The following is a 21,823-nucleotide window of genomic DNA, read 5'->3' as shown; positions in this document are numbered from 1 at the left end:
ATGAACCATGTCAGTGTTGAATGGATGATGGTTTCTTAGGTACTAAAAGGGTGGGACTGAAATCTGTGTGGCAAACATCCTCTTTCAGTTTCAGTACAGAGAGAAGGGGTATATTGAATGAGCTGTCGTTGCTCCATAAATCTCCACAACCAGTTTCGTTTTTGCCTTTGGGCCATAGTTTAATTTGCACCCATATATAGGTCTATGAAATCCAAATACAGACATGTTAAGATCAAGAAGGCAAAAAGTACCACTTCACTTCCATTGAAACTAAACTTGAAATGTCAAACAAACAACAAAATCAGCCTCAACACTTTTTAATACCAACATGTTGTCCAACTTTTACCAGCATCTCCCGAAACATAATGTTACGTCATGGACAATATTTATGTAATACTATATAATGATATAGTACATTTTTTGGGAGATCCAATTTAGAAATTACTTAGAAACTATACAAATAAAATCACAACGAGGAAAAATCAGTTATCCATATCTCACAATCCCTTCACTTAAACATGCTCAGACATCTCATTCTTCACTTCCTGACTAGTCACAGTATAACGAGTGGCTGCTGACTCACTTCAGTACATGTAAGCAATACATAGTGGCATGCAGCTTAGAAGGGTCTCACTAGATTGAACTACTGCCTCACATAAAGCCACTTACATCTCATACATATTGTTGAAATGATTCACCGGACAGCCCAGAGTTCTACCCACATCTGTTGATTTAAATTTAGATCCATTGCAACGGAGCCCAGCGCATTATTTTTACTCAATTTAAGCTCTGAACACAGTAACCTGGGACAACTATTCTATCTTGAACCCTGGGTGCTCATCACAGCAGCAGCTGACCATTACAACCATTGGCAATCCTAATTAGCCACATTCACTGCGGGGGAGTGAAGAGTGGGCAGCTATCTCCTGATGCCTTGCCTGTTCAGCAAACACACTATCAGCAGGCTCTTCACACATCAGTGCACATGAATAGCACAGTCAGCCTGTAAGCATCAACACGGGGCTGGATGTTGACACAGACAGGGAGAGGCTCGTTCGTATGGCTGTGGTTCACAGCCCAATTCAATCAAGGACCTTTACAGATGGGCAAATAGGCTGTGTGGATGAACTCTGGTTTAGGCAGGCCGCCAGTTTTGTTGTCGCCTACAGCCGGTTAGGTGATAGTTGGAGCAGTGCTCAACACACAGGTTGTGTTTTGGCTCTTAGACATAGGTTTGTGTTCAGAAGTAGAGGGACATAATGGGTCTGTTGCCACTCAGAGAGCACAGTTTAGAGAGATCTAAATTAGTGACTCACACGGTTATTATGAGTGTCTCTCCTGTTTGCCACTCTTGGGTAGGTGCTGATACAGAAAAGGTGATATTGGTAAAATAATGTCAAACAACACTTCAATTTTGTTGTGAGTATGTTGAGATATAATTTTTTTCTGTAGTGGAGCATACAAAACACACGTGTTCTTCTGATATAAATAAGTGTGCATTTGTCTATTTTAAATTAGAGATAATCTGTTTCCACTGCCTTCAAGACAACATGTTCAATTGTAGTTAAACGTGTTAATCTTGCATTAACATTGCTTGAATCGGATCAAAAGGAACCCATGGATGTGCTGAAATTCATGTCCTTTTTATTTTAAATGTGCACACCATGATAAAACGTCTGCCGCTTTCGCTGCTGGCCATGCGTCACTAGTGGGCCAGGAGGCTGTGTGGATGCTGCTAAGTTACCAGCCAACTGAGGTCCAGGAACTGCCTGAAGCCTGTTACAGCCAGCTAATGCATTCGCTCAACCTCCCCCTTCTTTTCTCCCTCTCACTGCTCTTCCTCGCTGTCTCTTTCCCTCCCTTTCTTGCCTAAGCGCTCCTTTTTTCCATGAACTACTGCTCTCTCCATCCCCCAGACCCCCTCCCCCCTCCCTCAAGTGCTAACCACTCTCCTTCACCATGCTATTTTCCTGCTCTCTCACACGTGCACGCATACACACAGAGACTGTGTCAGCTACCACAACAGCGTGCAACCTCCCCCACACTCCAGCGAGGCAGTGTGCAAGTGCCTCTGGCTTGCCCTGACCCACATCTTGATATAGCCCTAAGTATGCTTACAGCTAAGTCCTGAAGACACTCCTGCCACTCTTAGCCTAATCAGGCCTGACCTGCTGTCGGCGAGCTGAGCAGGACAGGCTGGACAGACCATTATCATTTTCAGAGGGCTTTCAGATGGCCCATGGTACTGCCTCTCCACCTCCCCCCACTCCACCACTGATTGCAGGTTTCCTACTAGACAGGCACATGTTCTATCTGGGATAGTTGGTTAAACATTACATGAGTGACTGGATTCTCAGGTACAGTATACTGGGAAAAACATATAAATTTCTTTATGTCAGCAAGGACATGTTCACCTTAGTAAAGCAAACATGAAGCCCTTATTACATCAAATTTCGTCAATGAATGTCAAATTATTAACCTTCTCTCCCCTCACTTCTCTATAATCTGACCAGAGAACTAGAAAAGGTTAAGGACAGCGTGCATTGACTGTGTTCATATAAATTAGAGCAGAGAGAATGGTACTTTAGGGGGTTCTCTGCTAAAATATCCAGCCATGTATTGGCAATGCATTGTAGTTTTGAAGGATCAAAAAATATATATAGACTTTTTATTACCTTCTCTTCCTTGTACTCAACAGGTGGTGGTTTCCTGTGCTCATGTCCCCTCTCCAAACTGGAACTGAAACTGGAACTGGCCCAGGAACAGTTGGATTCATCCTGCTGGCTGAGAGCAACCTCCAGCTGGGGCAGTAGGTCAGGCAAGAGGTCAGGAGGCTCCAGTCCCTCCAAGTCTCCATCCTGAGCCTCTGATGTGAGGAGACCATCTCCCAAAGCCTGGTATCCATTAGTGTTGATGGCCCCGCAGCTCTGAGGCTGTTCAGAGGGCAGCTGGATGGCCATGGTTGGGTAGCAACTCATGGATTCACCAAACATCTCAGATGACCCACTGCTTCCTTGGGTTTCGCCAGAACAATGTAGGGCCCGGAAAGGACATTCATCTTCTTGGCTACCTGGGGTCTTAGTGTGCTGCTGATTCAAAACTCCTGTGGATGGAAACTGACATACTGTCCCTGAGAGCTCAGACACTGTGGAAGTGAGAGATACATTGGTGGTGAGTGTGGGACCTGACACTGAGGCTGTGGACAAAGACTGCTGATTGAGACTGGGTACTTCAGGCTCTCCAGGGTAAGCAGGGTACTGAGCCAGTTGGTAAGCAGGGGCAGAACTGACTGAGCATGTGGGCAGGGAGAGAACCATAGATGATGAATGCATGGGGAAGGGCCGGTTTGGGTCTTCCAGTCCTGATCCAGAGAAGGCTCGGCCTCCTGAGGTCAAACGGTAGGAACCATGTTGCTGCTGATGTTGCTGTAAGCAAGTCCCACTCAGAGAAGCATTCTGACTATCCAAATAAGACTTGTTTGGCAGAGCCCTTGATTGGAATCTCTGTCCTCCTACAGATAGTTGGTGCTGAGCCCGCTGCTGACTATGGTGAACTTGCTCACTTCCCTGGTGAAATGAGAAATTGTGATGCTGCTGTTGCTGCAGGGACATAGTCTGTGTGTTAATTTGTTGGGACTGGCACTGGTTTAACAGCTGTTGCTGATGACTTTGCTGTTGTTGCAGCTGCTGCCTCATTCTGTGCTGCTGCTCCTGTTGTGGATCATGGCAGGGTTGGTGTTGTTGCTCTCGTATATGTTGTCTGACATTAAGTTGCTGGTTGTGCAGTTGCTGCTGCTGATGACAACGCTGTTGTTGCGGATGTTGCTGTTGTTGAGATACAGGGTGGAACATATTCCCATTCTGGTCTTGGTTGCCCCACATTGGACTGCTACTGTTACAAAAGAGCCCATTGGACTGAGGCACTTGGCTCATGGCGGCATTGTGGTACTGGCCATGTTGCGCTGGCATTATGCTGCCACCTCCAGCACCTGTGCCTCTATGACCAGAAAATGTTTGCCCTGTAATATTCTGTCCCTTAATGCCAATATAGGGATCCATCGGTTGAACATAAGCGGGCATCACTTGGGTAGAAATTGGGGGCATTATGTCTGGCGGCTTTCCTGGGCCCAGAGGCTCTACTTGGTGGAGGGGCTCAAAATCAGCACTGAGGTTCAGCTCATCCACAAGTGAGGGTGCTGAGGGAAACTCATCCTCGTCCAGCCCTTCCAAACCTCCAACAAAGAGGCCGGGATCGTCAAAGAATTCCATGATAGGGTGACTGGAACCTTTGGAACTCCACTGGATCCAAGCTGGTCCCAATGAGCCTCACTTTCTACAGCATGTTCATTATATTGTGTCCCTGTCCAAAAACAAAAATATCAAAATAAAAAAATTAACATCAGAAGATGAACACTACATCATGTATAGTCTAGAAAAGGATCACATTAGGTTTGTAAACAAAATAATCTAGTAAACACAGGAGTTACAGTCTGTGATGACAATTTCTCAAATACTTTTTCCCACCATCTATTTTAATCATCCTTTTAATCAGTGATACATACTCAGTAGGTCAGTAGAATGGCATGAATTCCCATCGGATGTTAACAAAGCTCACAAAAGGCAGGTAATGACTAGGTCAGAAGGAAATTTGGTGCTGTCAATTATCTGTCAGCACTGTCTTTCATGTGTGTAGCAAAGCAGCTGGTGCAAAGCAACCGCCAGCCACAAGCAGGTGCCTCTTCCTGTACCCCTCCCCTTTAACACACACATTCACACAAATGTACCTCAACCCCTCCACCCCCACAACCAATGAAGTGGCCTACACTGCTGCTGCAGAATTTGTGAGAAGTGCAGACAGCTGATAGAATTTCAACAGCTAGGGACAGAGGCAGATGAGGCCCTTTAAGTGTGTGTTCCAGTGTGTTTGTGTACGTGTCTATGTGTGTGTGGGTGTGTGTGTGTGTGTTCTGCAACCACTGACCGGCGGTGGGTGACAGAAGCTTACCCAGGTCAGTCATTATATGCTGACTTGCTATGCACACAGACACAGAAGCAAAAATAAGCAGAGAATTTGTTTCAGTTTCTTAGTCTAACTATAGACTATCGATGGATGATTTTAATTGTTTTTATTGGTTAATATACATTTCAATTTACCTATTGGTAACATACAGTTAAGTGTTTTTTTTCCTTCACGTACCATTCTCCAAAATACAATACGTGTTGCTCGTAGTGATTCACTCTAAAACTATGGCAGCCTACATTACCTTGTGTCATTTCAAATTATAGGCCAAATAAACCTGAAACTATGACTAGGGTTGTCAAAAAACCCGATACTCATACTATGCAATACTAAAAATTTGTATCGGATTAGATACTCATTTGCAACAGTATCGATACCAACAGTGCAGTCTTCGCCTCCTCCAGACCACACAAAACTTGCAGACAGGCAGGCACACAGCCCCTCCCCTCACTAGCAGTTGAATACATGAACACACAACACTGAGCTGGTGTCGCCAACATAAAACTAACTTAACATGGCAAGTGCTGCTGCTGAAGGGTCTTCGCAACCAGTTTTATTCGAAAAATTTAAATAGCTAAAGTGCCGTTTGGACGCATTTTGCATACGAGGCAAACAACCAGGGACAGACTAAGGATGTTGATAAGCAATCAATCCGACAAAGTGGTGGCGACGAAGTTGGGTAGGACAATAACCCTGGTGAATTTTGAGAGGTCTGTAAAGCTCCCGTTTCAACAACATTGAAGTATTTAACAGTTATCATAAATGTTAACCTGGCCAGCGGCACACTTTAACGTTAGCAATTTAACTATTAGCAATTAGCTGATAGCCACATTAGCCGTCTGTTAAGTTATCATTAAGCTAGTGGATAGCGGCTATGGTTAATAATAAAACAACTAACGTTAATGTGGGAGCTGGGCAGCAAACGTTATCAGTCCAGCCCATCTGTAATGTTAATAGACAGTGTATATATTTAACAGGATAACACAAAAGTGTTATGTTTCTCTTAAAGTAAAAGATTGAAGGTGCGAAAGGTCGACCAGCAACTGGACATAAACAGTGATGTTGGTGTTATTGTCTGTATTGTTCTAATCTTTATTAAAACATTTTTTATGCCTTTTAATTCCCCCCCCCCCGTGAATTTTAGGTGTTGTCTTCTTTAGCAGGGATTTATTTTCTGCATGTTCTGCAGACCATGAACATCTTAAATCAAGTTTCCTTGAGCCCTCCCATAACGCCAAAATATAACCAACACCACTGAAAAAGTTCAAAGATGACTGTACTTAAACATAACAGTTTCGACACCAGCTTGTATCCTCCAACAGTTTTTGCCATAGTTTCCTGCAGAATACCTCCTCTTTAGCAACAGTCTCTGTAATCACCCTCCAGGAGCTATCTGAGAATCTCTAAGCTCCTTCAATGATGACATTAATGATATGTATGGACTAGCCAACTTACAAAAGTAAAGAGGTGCGTGACCAGCCGAAACGACATTGGCACTTAAAAGGTTTTAGTCTTCTTGGAAGGCTGAAAAAATCATTGATCATTTTAACAGTTGCAACACAAACACACAATTAATGCCGCCCCATCATGCCTTCTTCTAAGAGACTTTATTAACTTCAATACTGCTGGACAGTATTAATAGTCATTTTTTCCAAAGCATGGCATTCTAACAAAGTTTTCTTATAAAATTTGAAAGAGTGTTATCAACGGTTGGGAACTTTACCATGCTTCACTGTGAAACCTGTAAAACCTACTATCTTGGTGAGGTGGTGGGGGGCTGAAATTTATCCCAGCTCACATGTACTGAGGAGCGGTGGAACACCCCCTGGACAGGTTGCCAATCAATCACATGTCTGACATAACAGACAACCATTCACGCTCTCGACTACAGGCAAGTCTACTTGGCAGTTAACCTAACATGTATTGGGACTGTCAGAGGAAACCAAAGCACCTGCACCACAAAGCTAAAGGGAGAACATTGCAACTCCACAGTGAGAAGCCTGAACCTAACGGTAAGCGAGCTGTCCTACTTTCTAGAGCCGGACCGCTTTATCGGTTGGCAAATACACATCGGTCAATATGAGCCTTTTACAGATATATCAATATCTGCGTTTAAGTTAGCCGATATGAGAACTTTTATTTTAAAGAAAAAAAAATTGAGAAAATGTGTGCATTTGTGTTTACTTTTTACATAAAAGATGTTTATATACTTTATTCTATAGTTCAATATATTTTGTTGTTTTGTTTTTTATTTATAGTTACTAAAGTAAGTTTATAGTTAAACTGTAAAATATCAAGCCTAAACAACATTTCTTTGTCATATGGGTTTGATAACGAGACCTAAGCAATCATTGCAATTTTTTTTGAATCAGCCAATATAGAGGTATCAGAATTTTTTACTCAACAATATCAGTATCACCCCCAGGAAATTCATATTGGTCAGGCTCTTCTACTTTCACACCAGTTGTACTGCAGCTAATTCACAGCTTGAGAGTAGTTTCATTCAGTCTATATTTTTTGTCTCATACATTTCAGTTTGTTGTTATAACACAAATAGGTCAATGAGCACGTGTTTAGAACATAGGCTAAGCTGCTGAGAATAAACTTTTTCCTTACATTAGTATTTTCTTTGCTTTCAGTATGTGTGCTTTCAGCTTCAAGTCCACTCCAGTGCTTTGTTAATTGTCCTGTTTATTAAGGAAACGTGTGACTGTCCCACTCATCTGTTAAGGCAACATAATGACAATTTATCTAACCTACTATCAACAAGTGAAATGGGAGGCATGTGAAATCAAGTGTCTCAAAAGAATGTGTGCGTAATGGCCACATCTGAACAATTTAAGAACAAAAGAAAATTACAACTTTCCAAGTCACACTCAAGAGATAATTACACCATCTCAAAATGTGTTAATGTGGTTGTGTAATACACTGTTCTCCCTGTGTTCTCAGGATAATTATACTGATGTGCACTTATTATTTGGGCTAATCATTTTTGGGATTTGTGCCAAACATTGACAACATATTTGATGCTTGAATCATTTTCATCTAATGAACACAATGTATTCAACTCATTCATTTAATTTGTCTTATTTGAAACTAGGATGGCACTCAGCAGAGCGCATACGTCCGCCAAGGTCCAACAGTCGCCTTATGAAACCATATTTAAATACACTACATCTGGATTTGTATTTGGATCACAACCAAATTTCACACACCCAAAATGTGTCCACAAAACTGTCTATTTTTTTTTACCAAGATCCATGAATTATACTCTGGAAAATCAATGACAAAAATAAAAAGTGGTGGGAAAAAAATCCTGGATCCACCCCTGATCTGGATCAGCGCCAAGATTTAATGAGTTCTTTCCAAACCCGAACCACATCCTTCCACCAAGTTTCATAGAAATTCTGTAGGTTTTGCGTTACAAACAAACGCTGATGAAAACATTACCTCCTTGGCAGATGTAATGGTTTCCAACAACTGTTTTGCAGCTTGCGTCTTGTTGGTCACATTCAAAATTAAGTCTGAAGCCCGGATGTTGAACGCTGAAAGTCCACTCCAGTTGGAATGACAATAGTAAATTGAAGGTATAACAAATTAAACCTGATCAACTCTGTTTGATCAATAATACATGATCATATCACCATATCTGCCATGTGCCCTGATTCACTGCAGCCTATTACAGAGCCTGCTAGCCAAAGCCGAGTCCCTGCTAACCTATAACCACCCCCAGGTCGTCCAAAGGAACACACCATGTCCTCGCAGCCTCTGTGGGCTCCCAGCTGTTTCCTTCATTATTGTGGATCCGGTGAAGCATCATCCAAACACGTGCAGCTCAGGGACTATAACATCAACAGGAGCTGTGTACACAACTGTCCCGAGGTAGCCATTGAAACCTGGACCTGGTGTCATATAGGACCTAACAAGAGGCAGCACGTCAGTCAACAGCATCAAACCAACCCGGGTGAAGAAGAGGGGTTCATACATGGTGAGGAAGATGCAAAGGGATGAAAAGTGAAGTTGCTTTGAAACAAAGCGTTATTAGTGCCCTAAACTCAGCAAGATGTCCGTCGTGTTTCCAGATTCATTTCTCCCAGTGCTCCCCACTGAAGTCAGCATCCCTCCGTGGCTTCAACCCCGGCTCGCCCGGCGCCTGGCGATCCAGCGATGTGTTGAGCCCCTTCAAGCACAAACTGCTCGACAAGTGGAAGCAGAATTAAGTGCACGCGGGACATTGGGTGTTAAATTAAAGACAGATATGAGCCCTCGAGATGAGTCACACGTGCTCCTGTAAATCAAACACCCACCACTTCAGAAGCCACAGGATTCAGAGGGGTCGTGACGCTTCCTCAGCGAAGAGGAGGAGGCCGGAGATGGATGGAGAGGTCGACCGCGATGGTGTCCGTGGTGATTATGGACTAGTTGGTCGGCCGACTTTTTGTTTTCAGTCCTCGCTGAAGCTGCTGAAGTGTTGGCGAACAGGTCCACGCGTCCACATTAAAGTTCCTACCGTGCCGTGCCGGGCCGTGCCGAGCGGACTGGCTGGTCGCTGTCAGTTCAGGACCACCATGACCGAGGAGGACTACTTTCAGAGCCGAGCGCGTCTTCTCTTTCACCGGCGAAACTGCGAGAAAGTGAGGAAGCACCCTCCGCCGCCAGCGCTACATTTCAACGCGGACAAGTTAGTGAGGTTACGTGGTTTCTACCGGGAAGATAACACACTCTCTCTCACGCACACTCACACACACACACTCACTCACTCACTCACTCACACGGAGCAGGACGGTGTCATCACACAGCTGAGCCCCACTCCGGACTGTCAGAAATGTGACAGCTCTCCGCCTGAATGAAACTCTCCGCTCTTCAGTTCTCTATCAGCCGAAGTGTAATTTCTCACCTGAATCGAAGCAGAAAGCGAAGCTCCGGGCGCAGACGCGGTGTTACCGGTGAAGTTGTGCGTGTGTTGTGACTTGTTCTCCCGCTGGTGACCGCTGCGCAGCGGCTGCTGCTGACGTGACCGCGATAACAGCGCATTTGCATATTAGTGAGCTCCCCTGTGATTGGACCGGAGGCCGTTTGCAACAATGGCGCCTGTGGGTGTGAGATGAACTCCCGGGGAGCGCGGCGGTGGAGCTGCTGCTGCTGCCGGTGCGGTGCCGCCCCGGGTCAGCGCCGGAGAGCGGCGGCTCGAGTCGTGTGCTCGTTTGTAAAGTGCCCGTGTTGACAGGCGAGCATAAGATGGCCGCGTCCGGGCCACAGCCAATCAGGAGAGGTTTTACTTTCGCACATGGAGCGGACTCGCTGCTCAGCGCAAACAGGACGAGCGCGCGAGGGCCGCTCTCCTCCGCGGGTACACAGCGACCTCTGGTGGTTGACAGCGATATGGCGCTCATTCCTATGTGCAATTCAATGGCTTGTAGAATCCTGTTTCACTGTATATATTCAGTTTCACTGTATGGGTTCTGTTTCACTGTATACATTCTGTTTCACTGTATACATTCTGTTTCACTGTATGTGTTCTGTTTCACTGTATACATTCTGTTTACACTATACATTCTGTTTACACTATATATTCTGTTTACACTCTATATGATCTTTTTACACTGTATGTATTATGTTTACATTGTATACAGTATATATATATTGTGTTTACACCGTATATATTATTCTATTTATATCTTTACATTTCATAGCGTTTATATTGCATGTGTACTGATGTCAATTTGTATATTGTGTATATATTTTGTATACATTTTGATGTGTATATTCTGTACATGTACTCCTTTTTTGTTTAACTTTATTTTCTTATTTGGTATTTCATTGCCTGTTTTATTCTGCCTCTATTCTAATTTACTGGCTGTCATTTTGACTATCTGCTGCTGTAACAAGTGCACTTTCCTGGCGTGGGATCAATAAAGTGGCTCTTCTCTCAGCTTATATCACACTTTAATTATATATTGCCTTTCGTACAAAGTTTTAATACAAGGCGCTTAACAAGTCTAAATACAACAATAGAATAAACAATACAGTAATGAAATGAACATCTAAATCAAATAAAGCAGGTAAGTTAAAATAGAATTGATGAAGAGAACGCTAAACTTAAGAGGTAGGTTTTAAGATTGTGATTATTGGTTGTGGTGTCCTCAACCAATAAACACAATCTTAATCAGTGTCTGTTCCTAGATTCATCCTTCACTTTCAATTGAAACTGCTTTAATAGAAAAATAAACCAGTGCTTGAGATGTTGTATCCTTTGGACATCTGTGTAGGATAATATGGAATCCAGGTGAACATAACTAGACACTTCAAACTGATTTTTCCATAATGATATTTTATTATAACCTACATCTACTTATTAGATTACGTAACAGTAATCAATACGTATTTAACTAAATTGCCCAGACTCTTTAAGTATGCAACAGTTGACTTGGGACTTTTGGTGACAGAGCAATCATGAAACAGGTTTTCAAAAACAAGGTTTAAAAACTAAATTCATTCTATTTCTGAAATGGCTTTCTATAATCTGTGATTTTCTTCAGGTTTTGCTAGTGTTTTAAATAACTAAAACCCCTTTATGGCAAAGACAAATTTACTTTTTTTGATCATTTTTATTGACTTCAGAAAAAAGCATTTCAATCTAATGTCATCTATGCAGCAATATCTTTCACAAACCGGTGGAGGAACCGTCCCATACAGACCACATTAGAACTCGTCTGAAGATTCCTACAGCCCGAGTGGCCATGTGTGAAGCACACTGAGATTCTGTTACATATGTTCCTTTCACAGCAGCTAAAAATAAATCCAACAGGTTTCAGCATTCCATGTCTGCTATTCTAATAGAGTATTTCATAAGAGGGGGTTCCCCAAGAATCTTAAAATGCCTCCCCAATATCCTAAGTGTAACAATATTGAAAGTGGCTGAAGCCACTACAGGAGGAGACATGACACAAAGTGACTTTGGTCTGGCAAAGGGGTGTATCCTTGAAGGATTTATCTTCAGCTGTGCTGCTAATAACAACATATTATCAAAATATATATGAATCCTTTACACCTAGTGTGTTGGTTTCCTGCAGTAACCATATTGACTTTTGAAGTAGAGATCTGAAAGGGTGCTCAATTAACATTTGGAAAAAATGTAACCAAAATATTTACTAATAAAACCAAAGCCTTGATGCAGACATGCCTCTTAAAGTCAAACCTTAGCACAGCATCCATTATTTACACACCAAACCTTTAATAACCAAGAGCCAAAGGTACATAAAACATTCAAAATGATTTGAATCAGACAAAATAAAATACAAACTTAGTCATTTAGTATCTCATTTTAAAACCATATTTGCCTGTTCTGCTTCTTATATATATATATATATATATATATATTAGGAACTATGTAAGACAATAGAAGACAGACAGTAGAATTTAAAAGAAATCATCATCCAATAAGAAACGAATATAAAACATAACCTAATTGGGAGAGGTGGTAATCAGGAAGTTTCTCTCACCACCTGTGACTACAAACATTCCAAGTCTGACATAATAAAACAGTCCTGAGCCAGTTTCAACAAGATCGTATAGTCCACCATTACTCACTGTATGAAGGCAAATTGCTTTGCTCATACTTTTCAGCTCCTTTTGGGACAGCATGATATCACCAAGCCCAACGTGTGCATGGATCCGAAAATCGAAATGAGAAAAGCTCTTTGATTGCATCACAGCCTAAATGATGTTGCCGAGACATCCATTTGTCTTTGTCGATTTACATATGATACAAACTTTGTTTCCTTATTCTAAAGCTGTTTGAGGAGATGCCTACAAAGCTTAAAGCTGAGCAATAACATGGAGATTTAATATAAAGTTCTCCCAACGGTTCCGAGGATCCAGTTCACATAAGACAGCTGAGGAAAGCCAGTGGCACGGCATTTGATGCGTATGCTTCCCTCTAGTGGCCACTGAAGCGACAGTGCAGGTTCAGCTCTGGGGGGGACTGTCGTCTTTGCTGAATGGCTGCGTCGATCCAGGCTTCACCCAAGACAGCCCTGACACCTGCATTCCCTTGTGGTGATCCTCAGGCCGTCTCTAGGGCAACAAGGCAAATTCGCAGTTACATAACAGGAACAGCTCATCCAAATGAGGTGCGCGAGGTTGCACACTAGAGCAAACCCTTAAAGGAGGCTACGCTCTCCTGCTCATATGCACTTTGAGATTGTAAACATGTGTTTTTCATAAACCTTACTTTGCATGTGAACATGCGCTCTTTTGCTTCCTCATGAACTGCTGGGTTCCATGGAGAAAAACTGTAACCAATAGAGAAGAGTTTGTCAGAGACTTAACCTTTCAGCATCTCATGGCACCTATTCACATACACACAGAACTACGTGTGTTTTTTGTGGTATGGAAAGAATGTGGACAGTTTACCAACCTTATTGCGTAGGGATCATCTATCTTGGGGTGGTCAAAAAGGTGACTGTTGCATAGTTTCACACTATCCACCACTTTGCTTTTGAACAACTGCACATCCTTTTCATATCTGACAGGACAAAAATATTTATGTTTTATTTAATAATTCTTTTCACAAAGCTTTTCGAACCTTTAACCCTGTCCAACCACATACAGAGTTATATACTGATATACTTTTGACACTGACTTGTAACAAAAAAGCAAACAAAAAGTGTTCAGAATAAAAATGAGAAATGTCAAACTTATTCTTTGGCAACAATTACAGCCCATTAGGAAGTAAATTACTTATTCATAATTTGAAACTATTACATCAGATAAAAACAGGTTAAGGAACATGAAGACACTTACAGCACAGCAGCCTCTGGGTTGAGTGGTTCCGTGGTATTGATCTTGTAGAAAATTGTACGTGCGTACATCAGGACTTGCCAGATGTGGTTGTGATTTCGTCTACAAGAACACAACATAGGAGGTTGGCAATATTATTAAACCTTTTTGGGAATAGGGTGTGTTCCTTGCCCACCTTCACAGCTTAAAATATTCTCTGACTCTGAATTATGCTGAATATGTTTTCTCTCCATTTCATTTTGAAAACATTCTCTCAGACTATTTCTGTTTACTCCAAAATTAACATTGCACTGAAGGACCAGCTGAGTAAGAAGTCCAAAGGAAAGCACAGCCAAGCAGGACTTGCTTGGGCTGAAAAAAATTATAAGTGTAGTTTTCAATTAAGCTGGGATTCTTTTGCTACTAAAAACCACATTTAAAAAGAAAGTGAAAGTAACTTGCACAAGCAGAAAACGTACCTCCATTTGGTGAAAGCTCTTCTGACATCAAGCTCTCCCGACACGGGGTCAACAAGAGGGTGGAAGACTGGGATGTCAAATACTAATTTCTGAAATGAAGCAAAAGGAAGAAAATGGTCAAGAGTTTTCCCCCCAACTTTTTTTCATTGACAATATTTTATGTCTGTTCTATAACACATAGCTTACTTTCCATAATCACTGTTCAAATTACACATCTAGATGGTTATCAACAGGACACTGATTTTGAGAAAGTTTCAAATATGACACACACACACACACACACACACACACACACACACACACACACACACACACACACACACACACACACACACACACACACACACACACACACACACACACACACACACACACACACACACACACACACACACGAGGAGAGACCAAGCGAGCATGAGCTCTACAAGGAATCAACCGAGCAAAAATACAAATTTAGAGATCTCTTATATATGTATGAGGAGTAATTTTTTTGGTTCATTATGAAACTGTGGTGTGACAGATTAGAATATTGGCAGCCGGCTGTCTGCTTTTGCAGACCTGGAACATAATGCGTTAAAATGATTTATGTCTTTTAAGTTTATGTTTTGTGTTAACAGTCCAAAAATCATTTAGTCAAAATTACACTACTCACGGGACACTCTCCATCTGGATAGTTATCTGGAATATACACAGTGAATTTGAAGACTCCATCCTGGTACAAGCCATGTCTGATGAATATGACCCCAAACCACACTAGAGAGAGACACACAAAGTATTTCAGAATCTTTTACTTTTAAGAACACCAATAAGACTCATGATAACTTCAAGCAGTATGTTACCAGTTTCAGCAGAGTTTATAATAAAAAATAATATTTTCTGTAGAATATAGTGTATTGGTACATTTTGACATCGTTTACATATGTTTCATATTGCAATTTAGAAAATGTGGGCATTTGATTAATATGATAAATATGAAACAATACCAACTACAGGAGCATCAAAGAGAGGGTCCTTACTTAGAGCTGACTTGTAGGATGGTTGAACATAAATTCCAGGGAGTTTCTGCTTGATCACAAGTGTGCTGCAGGTCACATGGGAAGAAGTTAGATCAAATCAAGAGGGAAGATAACATATGCATGTAACACATTTTACTCTTGGGTTAATGAAACTAGAAGGCGTGCTGTGATACCAACACATTTTTTTCAAATAACACCATGTACAAACATAGAACACAACATGACAAATGCCAAAGGAATAATACAAAATAAAAAAACTGAATTTGTATCCTCTTATTGGACCAATACTTACAACTCAGCCAGGAGAGAGTACTCCAGATAAAAAGGGCCATAGGAGGCATGTGTTCCATTGGCTGACTGTGCTGGAGTGCCCGATGAAGCAGGCTTGGTAATTGGGGTGGCATTCTTTGGAATGGGTGGAAGCTGCTTTTTGCCCAAGGACAGCCGGGCTGGGCTGGCTCTCTGCTCCCCGTGCCCGCTTTGTTCCTCGTTGTCGGGTCTCTGCTGTTTTCATTGAGAAACATAAAAGGAATCTCAACACATCATGTGTATAAATCTCTAGCTGTCTGACAAGTAGGGAGGTCTTGGCAGCCATATTACAGAAGGAAACTGTTTATGAGCCATTATGTGAACTCAAGAGTAGCACAATGGGCCAGGGTAGTGACCATGTGACCAAACTCTCAGGTTACACGTCCCGTCTGGTTTACAGCCATCGGGAAACACTGTCTAGACAAGACCATGCACTCTGAAGTACACAATCATTGTAGCTTACTGATGCTTCTAAGGATGATAAGAGTGATTGTAGTGTCACTTTATACAGTGAGCACAATGCCAGAAATGTATCAGGAAGCCACAGTGAATGCTTCTGATGATGACTGCAAGTATGCCAGAAATGCCTGACGTGAATAGTGCGTTATCCAACCAACCTAGTATGAACATTTATTGAGGACGGACTTGACTAGAGAATGTTTCTGTACTGTTCCTCTGACTAGGCAGGACAAAATGAAACTCACACCCACATGCAAGGTACATTGTTTGCCTCCTTCCTACCTCATAAGGGTTGCAACAGTGTGCTAAAATGTACCTAACCCCTCCCTTTTGTTGTCAAAAAGTTTATCTATTACAAGTTAACTGTACTAAACCACTGACACAAGTTATACTTACAGGGATTCTTACCATCAACTTTCACAGTTTTCAGCCATATGTATATACCTGATTTGAAATCAACACCCTCAACTTGAGTATAATGTTGCAGTTATACTGTAAACAGTTTCAGTTTGGCAAGATGCCTAAGAAAATGATTGAATACAAACTTGAGTGACGAGTACAGGCACATAAACTTTAATTTTAACAGATTGATACGATTCTTTGGTGATAGTTACAACTCTGTGGCATAGATCAAGTTTCATTGCCACTGTGTTTTTTTTTTTTTTAACATTACATATGATTCCATTAGAATTTTGAAGAATCCATCCTTCTACCAGTAAAGTCAGCACACAATACATTTCCCAACCCTACCCCTACAACTTGTTTTAAAGTTCAAGGGGACAATTAAAATAAAGAGTTTTCAGGAAATTAAATATCACCTTGCAAACCCAAAGTATCATAAGGCCCCATCCGACCAACTGATTAAGATGATTGTGAGGTTACTTGAAACAATTTTAAATGATTTTCAAGTTCTGATCGGGAAACACAATGGTTACAGACAGAAACATGTATGGACTGATGTATTCCCCTAGATTATATGCCAAGAGATAATGATGGGCCCTGTCATGTTTTCAAAAGCTGGAACAGAATGTCTTGAGCAAATTATGAATAGATTAAGCGCCGTCATTGAACAGTAAAGACTTAGAAAATGGTCTCTTGGTCAGTGCTACAAAGCACAGGTATCTGCCATGTGTGCTAGATTTCAGAGAAAGGCTTGCAAAGACTTATATGAATTTGAACAAGATCATCTGATGAATGCTTTGTATATGATCATTCATATGCTTTCCAAACTGACAAATTATTCAGATGTGTTGTTGCAGACCCTTTATTCAACACGTGTAGCTTTACCTTGCGACTTGTATTGGCAGACATGCTCCAGAAGGGGTTTAAATTCATTACTCATTCAGAGGTTCAGATTGGTGTTCCTCTCTTTATGTAGGTCCCACCACACGTACTGCCGAGGCCATCCGCTGCTATGGTGGAAAATAACACACATGACACAACTGACTGTTCACACACAGTGACAACTTCCAAACATCCACACAATCAAGCACATGATGCAGATCTACTGTTCTCCAGATAACACTGCAGCCTGGTGGTTTTCATTAGAATATGTAAGCGCTGACAGTGTGCAAGGAGGAAAACCAGAAGCAAGATCGCTGCGGAATTATATAACATGAAGGATTGTTTGGGACAGCGCAGCTTCATGCTAACTTAGCTGTTTGATGAAGTATGCTAGCGTTAGCTGCTATGTTGTTATTGACATTCAATAGTCGAAGTCTGTTGCGTAGCTAATGTTGAATGTTTGAAGATTGTAGCTAAGACCTGTGTTATAGTTTGAGTAAAATAAGCAGCTGCTGTCGTGGCATTTCTGACAGGACACCGAGTTGTCGTGTTATTCGCCCCAGCCTGGTGCTACTGCTAATGCTAAGTTAGCAAACAGGACTGACTTACGCTAGGTGCTTGCAAATGACCTGACTTTAGCTGACAGTTGTAAATATGACATATACTCTCTCCGTGAATAATATCAATGTTCACTCCCCGGCGCTGTCTCGCCTGTTTCCTTGACTCACGTCATGACATCTACAGCGTTAGCCAAAGAAGCTACCTCTGGTGTTGCTACCAACTTAACTACCCCTTTAATTTTAGCCTCTACACGGAAGCAAGCGGAGTGGTGTGACTCACCGTATTTGCTTTGTTCTCTACTTGTTTCTTTAACGGAGGTGTTAACGTGTGTCCACATATAATTGTCTAACTAACTCCTTTCAGCTGCTCGACATTCCTGTGAGTGTCATCCCGGCTAACTAGCTAACGTTAGCTAGCCAAATAATTTGACAGGCACAGAAACCGGAGTTCAATCTAACGTAACGAGGGGGGCGTTTCGGTGTGTGAGTACGGATTGTCATTGGTCTACGGGATGAGCGTCCTCGCAGTTGATTTGCTGGCGGATCCGTCACGTAAAAATGAAAAGTGTACTTTACCACAATGTGAGAAAAAGTGGCTGATGGAACCGTGGCTGTTTTCAGTGAGAGATAAGTACAACGTTTACATCTCTGTTTGGGAAAATAATAACATTGTAATTTACAGAGTTGTATCTTGTTATATGACAAGACACGACTCAGTTACATGAAGTCATTTAAGGACACACTAAAGAAGTGAGCCAACCTGTGTTTAGTTAGCAATTTAGTTTCCCTGTAAGGTTTTCTGTCAGAAATAATCATTTTTCATGGTTATTATTGTGGAATAGTCCATTTTAACACAAACCATTATGTTTTCCTAAACCCCACCTAAGTAGTTCTGTTACCTAAACCTAACCGAACAGTGGCTGAAGGCTGAAGCAAGAAAGCCTACCAGTCAGGATTTCTTGAAAATAATCCCCACGGTCAAACTTCTCCCAACAGTGATAATTTAAATTGAATGTGGTTATTTTTACTGTTACAATAATTCTACCTGTGTGTTTTCTACTAGGACATGTTGAGATGTCTGCTGTCTGTCATCAAGGGTTTCTGATTATTACTGTGTGGCCCGTAGACTATACACATGACAGCTCCTCTAAAGTGAAGCCAAAGCGCCTTGATCACCCCCTTCTGGCTGGCTGCAGTATAGGTCAAATTCCCGCTTCATTCATGACGGGGGACGGGGACCAAACTAAAAACTAGACGTTAAATATATGTTTCTCAAAGAAGGTTTCTGTCATTTTACGTAGTTCACACTGATCCGTCACACTGACCTATCACACTGATTTGTGTTGAAGTGTTCATTTTCCCCAGTAATTTATTTAATGTTGTAAAAATGGGGTGAAACATCATGACTGACAGTTGAAACTGGCTCGTGATTGGTCGAGTTCATGTGTATAGACAGGACGACTCTACTGCGGCTCCATCTCCCGATTGCTATTGTACTGATTTTGGCTCCAGCAGCTTCACAAAGTCTGGTTATGAATCAGCATGGAACTATGTGTTTATATCATAGACTGTATAAAAACATGGACAATGTGTGTCCACTTCCTCCCACTATCCAGACATGAGGTCAAAGTACCCCAGATACGCATGCGACCATCTTGTGCTTTTGAAGCCTGCCCAGTTGTGATTGGGTGATGGTGCCACGGTTGCAAGGTCTTACACACGTGCTTGACCAATCGTGAGTCAGTCTCAGCTGTCAATCATGACATTTCACCGTGTTTTCATAGCATCAAATAACTAATTAAAACCAAAAATACCATAAAAAATAATCACTTGGACATACATCTGTGTGATAAGAGCTACTTAAAATTACAGAAACTATCTTTGAGAAATTTCTACCGTTAAAATAGCAGATGTGGATTTAGAAATTCACATTTTCTAAGGGTTAAAAAAAGCTTTCCTATAGTTGGAGACCAAACAAGTTATAGGTTGGCCGATAAAATTAACCAATATGAGCCTTTCACAGACATATTGTTGTCACTGTTTATGTTTGTTTGTATCAAGCCTTAGTGACATTTCTTTGTAATAAGGGTTCAATAAGAACATCTTAGGAATCATTGCGAAATATTTTTTTAATAGATCCATTGGAGGATCTAGTGGTATCCAAAATGTTTTACTCCCCAATATTGGTTGGCCCCCATGATCTACATCAGTCAGGCTCTACTTGTAGTTAGGACTCCAAAGTTATATTATCTGCTCTTCTATGTTGTCCTCTGTTTAAAATACCAAATATATTGTATGTTCTCTTCAGATTTTTACTGAAATTGACTAAGATGCCCCCTAAAAGTGTTTAGAGGCACTTTGACAGACATAAACAAACACGCACTTCTCTGTCGCCTTCATTTTAATATAACGGTGTACTGCTCAGTTGAACTCCCTTGAGGGTAAGGCGTATCCAAGCCATCTGTGTCACACATTTCTTTAGTTTTGACCACGCTTCATTGGCAGTTCATTCTGTTGATTGATTGATTTCCTAACAATTACACCTAATTATTTTTCAGGGTAAGAAAAAAAACTAATTTAATGCATGGGTGATTGCATTAATTGGGAGAAATGACTTTGTCCAAGTTTCAGAGTAAATACAAATTATTGACTCCATTATTGTTATCTGATTGTATATGGTCCCAAGTACACTTCACTGACAAAGATAATTTGTGACCTGCCTCTTTGTCGGCACGGCCGACGACGCAAGGTCACCATCATTCTTTTGGCACGTGCAAATCAAAATCCACCTCAAAACAAATAAGTTGATGCCGGCTTTACCTTCATCGACATTGAGATAAAGTGTGACACAAACAAAGGTACAAATATCCACACCATTGCTTTTGTAATTAGTTTTTTGTCTTTGCCATTGATTCTTTATTTAATCAGCTATTGTGACCTTGTTTGGTCAGACAAATATATTAATGGATGCAATTAAAGTGGGGAGATTGGATTAACTAATTGAATATGTGACCCGTTGGAGCTGGATTTTTTTTTTATACTTGTAAAATTGTAAAAGGGAGCCTTTGTTTTCAAATTTTCAAATTTATATCAACAGAATTGCAACATAGATTTTGATGTTTTGGGAGGATCAAAAATGAAATAGGATATTTCATCATCTGACTGTTTGTCTACGAAAGATTTATAGCCTGTGTTTTGTTTTCAGCAGCATTTTACAGTTCAGCTAGTGCCAGAATTCAAATTTAATATGAAATATGTTCCTTCTGTCAGTCCATTCCTTCAGAGAATTTTAGGCGCGCACATTCAGATCTACAATTTGGTTTAAATGACAGTTAAAAATTACAATTGGAAGTCCCAGGTGAAACCTGTCTTCACAGCGCGGTCATAAAAAAGTGAAAATGGATGACTCTGTGTCCAAATAATCTGTAATAACAATGTTAGTTTGAATAAAGAGAGCCAAATCTAGATTCAAATGTAATATTCATTTAAAGAAATATGAACAACTGGGGAGTAAAGGTTAAAAAAACATCAGCCAAATCCTTCATATAGCAATAGTCTTTCCTTATCCCCGAGGCTATGGCCTGGCCAAAACCTCAATGCAGCAATTATTTGCTGTAATGACTGCAGTTCAAATAAGCCTGGAGATTTTATTAAACCAAATGAGAGAATCATCTGTGTATTATCACCTTGTGATTGACAGTGACAAGTGTTGGGCCGGCTCAGAAGTGAGCATGATGAAGAAGCTCTCTGCAAAGCTCCCGATAATGTTACCCCTGATAAAGTTGCCTGGAAAACCTCAGCCAGCAAATGGAGGGAAGGGAAAACTCTGCGCATATTAATTCCAATTGTCAGATCCCTCCAGTGGGGGAGTTGGGAGGGTAATCTGTCAAGCAGCCCCGTCCGCCCCTCTATTCAC

The 21,823-nt window shown here is 41.3% G+C and overlaps 2 protein-coding genes across 8 annotated transcripts in view; both read right to left on the bottom strand.

Moving 5' to 3' along the window:
* Positions 1-10,202, bottom strand: part of chd9 (chromodomain helicase DNA binding protein 9) — a 74,184-nt gene extending 63,982 nt beyond the window's left edge. For 2 of the 4 annotated variants that reach the window (XM_035154674.2, XM_035154698.2), the window contains exons 1-2: positions 9,917-10,201; positions 2,676-4,359 (exon numbers count right to left, since the gene is read on the bottom strand). In XM_035154674.2, coding sequence (XP_035010565.2) covers positions 2,676-4,268 — 1,593 coding nt within the window. In that variant the 5' untranslated portion in view covers positions 4,269-4,359; positions 9,917-10,201. Of the gene's footprint in view, positions 1-2,675; positions 4,360-9,916 lie in introns of all 4 variants that reach the window. The other 2 variants (XM_035154682.2, XM_035154691.2) reach the window with 2 other exon arrangements.
* A 1,131-nt stretch (positions 10,203-11,333) lies between these two features.
* LOC118110258 (akt interacting protein) lies at positions 11,334-18,349 on the bottom strand. Of its 4 annotated transcripts, none has more exons than XM_035158002.2 (10): positions 18,188-18,349; positions 17,351-17,472; positions 15,588-15,796; positions 15,296-15,360; positions 14,932-15,032; positions 14,280-14,368; positions 13,825-13,923; positions 13,439-13,546; positions 13,253-13,313; positions 11,334-13,095 (listed from the first exon to the last, which is right to left on the bottom strand). In XM_035158002.2, the coding sequence occupies exons 2-10, from the start codon at positions 17,396-17,398 to the stop codon at positions 12,988-12,990; spliced, it is 888 nt and encodes a 295-aa protein (XP_035013893.1). In that variant the 5' UTR covers positions 17,399-17,472; positions 18,188-18,349; the 3' UTR covers positions 11,334-12,987. The 4 variants fall into 4 exon arrangements, with proteins under 4 accessions (XP_035013893.1, XP_035013885.1, XP_035013868.1 ...); XM_035157994.2 differs by having other exon boundaries at positions 17,351-17,475; positions 18,188-18,348; XM_035157977.2 differs by having other exon boundaries at positions 15,588-15,799; positions 17,351-17,475; positions 18,188-18,347.
* Between the last annotated feature and the right edge of the window lie 3,474 nt (positions 18,350-21,823).

The sequence above is a fragment of the Hippoglossus stenolepis genome, chromosome 1 (genome assembly GCF_022539355.2).
Source record: "Hippoglossus stenolepis isolate QCI-W04-F060 chromosome 1, HSTE1.2, whole genome shotgun sequence".
NCBI lineage: Eukaryota > Metazoa > Chordata > Actinopteri > Pleuronectiformes > Pleuronectidae > Hippoglossus > Hippoglossus stenolepis.
This window is presented reverse-complemented; position numbering and strand designations above follow the sequence as displayed.